The following is an 8772-nucleotide window of genomic DNA, read 5'->3' on the forward strand; positions in this document are numbered from 1 at the left end:
ATGTCTTTTGAAAACAAATGTGGTCTCGTTCAATGCACTTGAATATTCTCAGGTGGTATGGCCAGCGCATTCACTTAACACACATGCACAGCAGAGACCTTATTAAGGACAATGTTTCCCTAATGCAGCCAAACCCTCCTTGCTATGCATGCACTGCGGATACACTTTACACATACAAGTTTGCATCTCTTATTCACAGATGCATTCAAACACACAACAGTCATTATTATTTATAATTATATATGTACATACATGCATGCATATACACACATACACATATCTATCTATCTATCTATCTATCTATCTATCTATCTATCTATCTATATCTAAATATATGTAGAGAAAGAGAGATAGATACATACACATATGTATCGGTGAAGGTGTATATATACATGCATTGAACTCACAACAACAGTGTTATGTTGTACCAATAGAAGACAAGAAGTTCTTTTTTTATTTTTGGTTGGTTAAATTAAAAAAAAACACATGCACAAAATGCTTATTTCAACCATTCTCAGTGCTACATTATAAAAGTAGAGACAGAAGTGTTCTCTCTCTCTCTCTCCCTACTGCCCCATTGCTCTCCCTCTCTGAATGGGACTTTTGTCCCCTAAATACTTCAGTATAAAGCAAGGCAGCTAGATGGCTAAAATACTCTAAGGGAACTAAAATGACTACCTGAGTTATAAGTGATCCCATGCCAGATCCAGAGGAACGGAACGAAAAGCATCTTCATTTCCAAGTTTCCCATACAGAGGCGAAGTGACAAGAAATGAAGCCAGCTGTTAGTGTTGCTCAGAGCCTTGCATTGTTCAGAAAATCTTCATTTCCCACCAAAACAGCCATCCAACTCAGGTAAAACTCATTTCACTCCCAGGCATCAGTTCCTCCCTCCCTCTTTCTTTGCCAGCAAAAAAATGAGGATGTGTTAAAAGACACAGAAGAGACGTTTTCCTGTGAAAAGGAAATGTTTAAAAAAGATCAGGATGGATTTAGGACAGTTTCCTTTTCCTTCTTTGCTCATGCCAGAAGCACCATTTCCACTATACAGAAAGTTCTGTGAAAACGAAAAAGGGGAAAAAAAGTCCCACAGCAGGCTTTATTCAGCTCATGACAGACCCCTTCTGACACAAGAAGGAAACAGAAATAAGTATTCCTAAAATTCATTGTGAAGTCAGCACTAAAAGACATTACTGTAAAATGTAGTTATTTTATCCTTACACATTTTAACCCTTTGATACACAAGTAATGCCTTGAGTGCCACTGCAGTTTTGTTACTGAATATGTATCTTTATGTTCTCTTCACATAAAAATGGGAAACAAGTTTACTGTTCAAGTGGTACATTTCTAAGGCAGTAAACTGTAAAGTCAGCATTAAAACAAGATATTACTGTATGATGTTATTTTGTCCTTACAATCTTAATGCTTTTGCAACTAGTTCATATTGTGCTCATACATAAAAAAGTACATTGTGTGTGACTGCAGTTTCATTGCTTAAAACATATCTGTATGCCTTCTTCATATAAGAAAGGGAACAGAATATGTTTACTAGCCTAGTGTCATGCTCCTAAGGCAAAGCATTACTTATGAGATTCAATATTTAACCAGAGAGCTATACTGAAAGGTCAATGCAAAGTCCTTACTACTTAATACAGTTGTAGAAGGAAACCATGAAAACTCACTATATTATATTTCAAGTCAGGGCAGTGTGTATTGTTGTACTTATATTGTATGATAAACTGATAAGTTTGAACTGCAGTTATGTTGCGTGAAGGTAATCTAAAAATAAAGATATAATTTATGTTCTCCATGCCTCTCACCTGCTGTAGTATATGGTTTTGATGTTTATACTCTGATTTAGCCTTCATGAGTTACAAAGCTAAACTAATGGTATACAAATAATCCTTATCATTAACTCTGTGGTTTCTACTATCAGAAAGATCTTCTGATCTGAAACATAAGAAAATGTTTCTCCTCCTTCTGGCCCTGTGCTATGATCTGTAAAGGCCAATGCTATGACTTTTAATGTTGTATGGTTAGGAGGTATGGCGAATTTGACAACTGTGGTTACATATTCTAAATGCTTCTTGCATAAAATCAGCTTAGTCACTTAAAGTTTGAAACTGTTCTTGGCAGAAGAAATTTGAAAGCTGTGTATTACTTCCTGGTTAAAATTTTATTCTGCATTCAGTTTTTTTGGATAGGCATGTTAAAAGGATTGTCAGCAGACCACATACTTTATTTATTTATGTATTGAATACTTTTTTTTTTTACTATAGTACCCTGCACATACATCTAGCTATGCTCCCAGGTTTGAATTGTTTTTTAAGATTCCAGGTAGGAAAGGTAAGCACTGGGGACATCTGCCATCCTGCAAAAGGTTAGGTGATTTCCATTGTTCCTAATGGACATTCCTTTATCATTCAGCTTCAGAGATTTAGTGCCTGAATACACCAATATGCTATGACTGTATTTCTGCACACCTACAAGACTCAGCTGGAATGCATTCAGTCCTTGGCAACCCTCAAGCACCTGAATCATTTGTGTATTGGAGTACATAACTGGGTCTTTCTTTTTATAATATAACTCCCTCCCCTTAACTAGGTGAGCTGGCCTCAGCCCCCCCCCCCCCATCTGGGCATGCTCATCCTGCATTCACACCATTAAATGAGCCCGTGCTTTTAGGCATTATCCCTCAACGCCGTGGTGCTGGCCATGCTTGCTACATTTTCTGCATGAACTATAGCACACACACCAGTTAAATAATTGTTTAACTCACAACTCTGAGCTTAGCAGTGTTGTTGATGAGCTTTTTTTTCTGCACAGAACTGTACACATAGCTATCCTGTTTGTTTCCCTGGAAGGCAAAGAACAATTAGTCTGTCTATTTCACCTAGGATGGTAGGGTTCGTTTTTTTACTGATGCTATCATTTGCTCTGAGAATTGATGGGCTTTTGTCTCTTTCAGCCCTACCTATTCCCCAGTGAAAAAAAAATCAGTGTTACCCCAAGAAATGGCATACAACGGGCATATGGAGGGTCATGTTGCCTGCTCTAGTGAAAGACATCTCCTGAACTGCTCTGCCCTCTTGAAGGCAAAGCACCTCTGATAATTCCTAGGTCTCTGCCAGGAATTTAACATGGAGTCAACATTTCTAGGCATCTAACCCATACCTTGTCATCAGAGAAAGGCAAAAAAGACCCCCCCCCCCCAAAAAAAAAAAGTCAGCTCCTCTTTTGCTCATTTCAGTAATGAAACCTGGTTCAGCTGAGTCATCATTAGAGTTTTATCTATGTAAGCCTCAGAGTTGGTGCTATTTTCCCTAAAAAGTTAAAGGCCGCTACAAGCTTGAGTACACCTGTCCAGAATATTAGCAGATATATGTAACAGCACAACATTTCACCAAAATAAAATGATAAACTCTGAAAACTATTTCTTCAGAATTCAGTGCACTTCTCACAAAAAATATTTCAAATGTGAAAATGAAATGATAAGAATTACGTCAGAACTGGTGTACTCTAGAGTACACTGTAATTCCATGGCATGCTTCCAACCAGCACGATGCTTAATTTATTCTTTTGGCAATGTCTCCATCCCACAAGATGCTTGTTTATTTAGACCTTTGCTAAAGGGCTAAAGGGATTCATCCTCCTGGGCCATTTTCAGCCACAAGTAGACAGTAAAGCTCACAAACAAAATGTAGAACCATGATAGGAAAATGCCTAGATGGATTAAATCATTCATCCACAACAGTCATTACCTTCCCCACTGAAGGACAGTGACAGCAACTATCACTCAAAATAAATTCTTACTAAGTTAACTCTGCTTGATTTGTAACAAGAAATATGTTTTTTCTTGTCTATTTAAAATTACAGGTTTAGGTATGAGTACAGTTAAAGATATCCCTACGGAGATACTGATCACTTATAGTGTGATTTGAATATTTCTAACCATTATGAAAAAAGTTCTGAATGATTTTCATGTGTGCAAATTGAGTGCTTTAATGATTAGGGAGTGTATCTATTAACTCTCCATATTTTTGGTTCTGTAGGTAACAATACTTATAATAACAAAATTAACACATTTATTTCTGGAGTCATATAGAAATATTTCCTTGTGTATAAATTACTTGCTGGCTTCATGCTGTTTTTCCTATCTGATGCCCTGTTGTGTAGACTGGAATTCTGTGGTGTGTCATTCCTTTATAATAAACCACATTTGTAATATGAATGAGCAGTCTTTCATTAGTGGCACTAGGGACAATACGCTCTTGGAATGTGATGTTGTTGACTTTGGTGGTAGAGCTGGAAAACACAGCTATCTTTTATTCTGAGGCTGTTTATTCACCCTTCTAGATGTTTCTATAGGTCATTTTATGTTATTTGGCATAGACAGTTCTGTTTTAAAGTAGCACTTTTTATTGTAATATTTGTGTACATTGGCCAAACTTTTCATATATGATTTTTTTATTTTGTTAGTCACCACAAATTATTTACTTTTGATGTATCAACAATTAAGAATTTTGTCTGGCTGTTTTTTATTCATTGATTTTATTAATTCAGTTACATTCATGTTAATATGTAGTACGTATTTCCCTTGCACAAAGAATAATAGCTTTTGGATACTTATCTGTGCACATTCTAGACTTGGGTAGGACTTCAAATATTAACTGCATATTTTGACTGAAGTCTTATCTCTTTCTTAAATCAGGTGCACAAGTACTGATATCACCTAAACATGTGAACAGGCTAAATATTCCATGCAATGGATGGGCCATACCTCTCAACCTCTTAGAGCAAGAAATCTGGACAAAGCCATAAATAAAAGTGGAATAAAGGCCCAAAAATAATGATCATTTTTAAATACTGTCTTACAAACTTAGGAAGTTTATAGAATAACAGGTTTTGCATTAGCTTGAATTTTCTGAAGGGCATGATGCCCGAAACTCAAATGTCTGTCATTATTTTCTAACTTAAATCTTTAATGACTTGCCACTAATTTGCCAGAAAACCACAATTTTATGAAAAACAGATCAAAGCTATTAGGCAAAAATCTGGACATTCTGTGAAAATCTGTACAGTTGAGAGGTATGGGATGGGTATTTGGTGCATCCAGTTACACCCCAAGGACTTTACATTTATACCTAATGCCCCAACAATTATTTATTCTTAAAGCTACAAGCACAACTACTTGCTCAAATTATCCCGGGTGTTAACTGATGGGTGCAATCAAATGAATACCTTTTGAGCTACCTCACTTAAAGTTATCATTTTCAAGACTATTCTGACAACTGTCCACTTCCTTTAAACAGATTTATTTTTGTTGGATACTGTTTTAAATTTTATTAATTTATTTCTTAACCGCAGAGGTGGTCTGGTCCAAGGACTCTGCTCAGCTATGACCTGCACCACTGGCAAAAGACATATCAGAGATTAATAGTTAGAGTCAGGATGTTATGTATAAAAAAGAAAATACATATTTTAACAAACAGTCATTTATAATTAAGATATGTTCATATTCTGTTAAGTGACTACAAAGTGTCTATATCACATTTTAATAATATCGAACGGCTACAATATCAAAAATACTGTTAAGCAAAATTGTACTTGTGGGGGGCACCCCCACTGATAATATATACCAACTCCAAGATCACACTACAGTAAGGAAAGGGCAAATTTTCCGATCCTCACTGTACTGCGATCTCACAAAAAACATTTAGCTGAACGGCATTTTTGACATTGTAGCCATTTGTTATTTTAAAAATGCGATAATGTGATATAGACCCAGTATAAACAAGCCAACAATTTCCAGTGCAAAGAAATAAACAGAAATTAATATTTCCTTTACTTAAATTGAATTGTTAGGCTTATTACATTGGGCTCCCGGTCTAAAATGAATGGCTGACAAGAATACATATTCACCCAGATTTAATAAACTCTGTGTAGGAATAGCATTATTCCTACATGGAGTGAATGTTGTATGTGTCTGCATCTCCCTCTCGGTAGCCTACCTTGAATATTAATGAAGGCGCGCTACTGAGGGAAAAGCTGTGTACATGGATACTGAATGAGTACTAGGGAGTGTGTTATAGTGCTCATAGATCTGTAACATGCCCACTCACTTGCAAAGTACAAATTAATAGTTATTTTTTTTTATTTCTTTTTCTTCAAAGTTTAAGAGTAGCTGAGTGAGTTTGCACAGCATTTTGCTCAGCAGTGCTTAAACGTATTGAGAAGCTATATAGAAATGTATAGCCAAAATCTTCACATAAAAGTTAGTTGAGTGGTTAGAGTCACTGCTTTGTGTGTAGTAGGTGCACAGTTTGAATACCCAAACAGACCATTCAGTTTTTACATGGGAAAGTGTTTTTATATTAATTTTTATGTTATTTATTTATGTAGTTATTGATATTTGTTAACCAGGGTAGTGTAGCTGGTCCAGAATCCCAGTGTCAGTGGGGATATGAGGTGAAAACCACCATTTAAACACAAGTGTCTGATACACTACAGTCACACCCCAAGGAAACGTAATAAAAGTACATAGGAGGAGGTCATGTAAAGTAAAATACATACACTTAAAAACAATGTATCAATAATGAGTAACTAATATCTAATGTTTATTTTTTTAAATGAAAAGTTTTGTTTGCCCTTAGCTCAGTTTTGCTAAGCATTGCTAAGCCAAGCTAAGCAATGCTTAAACAGGATCTGTCTGAGCAATACTTAGCAAAGCTTAGCTCTGCTTAGCCGGTTTGAGCATTGCTAAGCAGTCCCATTCTAAGCAGTCCTCAGTTCAGCTCAGCTGATTTGCACACTGCTAAGCATTTGCCACGTTAAGCAGTGCTCAACTCAGCTTAGTGGCTTTGTGCACTGCTGAGCTTTGCTTAGCATTTTTAAAAATGGTTCAATGGTGGCAAAGGGCAGGAAATGGCCTTATTTAAACTGTACAGGTAGGAATACCGGCAGAACCTGTTAGAATTTGATCTGTGCAGGAACTATGGCAGGTGCTGGAGAGGGAGTGCGCTTTCGGGCACAATGCTGGGGCATGTTGGAGTCCAGGGTCATGGCTGGGCTCCTTGTTAAGAACCATGATGGCAGACAGCTGCAGGGTCAGTTCCAGGACTCAAAATACAAGTCTGAGGCCTGGGACCATCTGGCATGTGAGCTCACCAATGCCACTGGCATCCCCTGTACTAGTGAACAAGTCCATCATCATTATGATGACCTGAAACAGAGGAAGGGGTGATCTTGGTCCAATGGATCCAAGATGCATGTGCCCAGAATACCCAGAAGTTTGTAAGTATATCATCTGGTGATTTATCAAATTGTGGTATGAATATCTGATAGACAGGTATGCATAATGGTGTGTTTTCACCCCACAGCTGCAGAGGAGAGGGCTCATAACATAGAGGCCCACACTGGAAGTCTGGCGAGCCTGCTCTGACAGTGTAGTGAGTACTGATCTATCTTGCAATATATAGTACAATAAATAAGAAAGTGTAATTGTTCACTGCCATTAGGTATAATGTGTTTTGACTGAACTGAATAAATGTGTTGTTAGACCAACATTGATATAAGTGTCTAATGCCAGGTACTGTGTAATAAAGATGAAGGCAACACATAAGCTACTATTGATGATAGCAAGCCAATACTGTAGTAATACTGTGTAGGAATGAATCTGGTAATAAAGCACATTGTGATTGCTACTGTGAAGGTAATAAATGACATTAATTCATCATCTGCAGGATATGCAATACAACTGAATTTAGAATTTTGAATGTAATAAACCACTGTGTCTTGTCATCCTCAGTAAAACTTATTCCCACAAACTGTTGTGTTTAATCTGGTCTGTTGTTGAAAAAATACAATTGTACAAGTGCTACACAGCAAATATGGCTATAAGAACATGAATTGAAAATGGTTTGTCTGATAACCAGCTGTAATGCTAAACTGTAGATGTGGAGCTGTAAAACAAGATACAGTGAAATCTGATATATGTTCTGCACTAAGATCTGAACCTTGAATAGTAATGTGTTCACTGCAGCATTGTCTTGTGTTAATCCTTGCATTTCAGCTATATGTAGTCCTGAATTTAGGCATGCTGATGCAGGCAAGTATGAGACTGTAATAGGTGGAGAATGCAAATATACGATGTGCAAATGTATATGGGTTGGGTATGCAACCCAGCACCCTGCTATGGTCTGTACAGATCACACATATTTCTCATGGTGAGTGATGACCTAACTTTTCCGGACATTGAGCTCACAGAACAAATTGAGCCTACAGAAAGTGTTTTTGACCGTACTAATGTAGCAGCAGGTACTCAACTGGACATAGCACTTAGCAGTGCGTCATTGCATTCGTGTCTTAATGACACGGTGTTCACTAACTATTTCTCAGCATTTAATTTGTTTACAAATAATGAAATCAGCTTGTATTCAGATATTTCTGGATTTTTGGCTAAAAGCAACTGTGTGGCCCACGGTTGTGATTGTGTATATTGTATGGGTACAGATGTCAGTGTGAAGTCCAGGTTTAGCTGCGATGACAATGTTTACCCTAATGTTCGATCACATGTACCCGAAGTGTTTAATGAATGTTCTCACAATACACTGTATTCACAATGTATTAGAGGAGGTTGATAGTGTGGCATCCAACATTTATATTGGATTAATGGAGGGTGCGCACTCAACAAATTATAATTCTATTGTTGAATGTGACCGTGTTGATCTTAGGACAGGCAGTGGTGTGATAATAACTTTAGTAGGACCAAAT

General features: G+C 37.1%; 1 protein-coding gene across 3 annotated transcripts in view; it reads right to left on the reverse strand.

The window, feature by feature from the left end:
• The window catches only part of FLT4 (fms related receptor tyrosine kinase 4), a 1292248-nt gene extending 1291217 nt beyond the window's left edge, over window positions 1-1031 (reverse strand). For 2 of the 3 annotated variants that reach the window (XM_044069598.1, XM_044069597.1), the window contains exon 1: window positions 679-1030. In XM_044069598.1, coding sequence (XP_043925533.1) covers window positions 679-751 — 73 coding nt within the window. In that variant the 5' untranslated portion in view covers window positions 752-1030. Of the gene's footprint in view, window positions 1-678 lie in introns of all 3 variants that reach the window. The other variant, XM_044069599.1, reaches the window with a different exon arrangement.
• Between the last annotated feature and the right edge of the window lie 7741 nt (window positions 1032-8772).

The sequence above is a fragment of the Protopterus annectens genome, chromosome 4.part0 (genome assembly GCF_019279795.1).
Source record: "Protopterus annectens isolate FY-2018-M chromosome 4.part0, PAN1.0, whole genome shotgun sequence".
Taxonomy (NCBI): Eukaryota; Metazoa; Chordata; order Ceratodontiformes; family Protopteridae; genus Protopterus; species Protopterus annectens.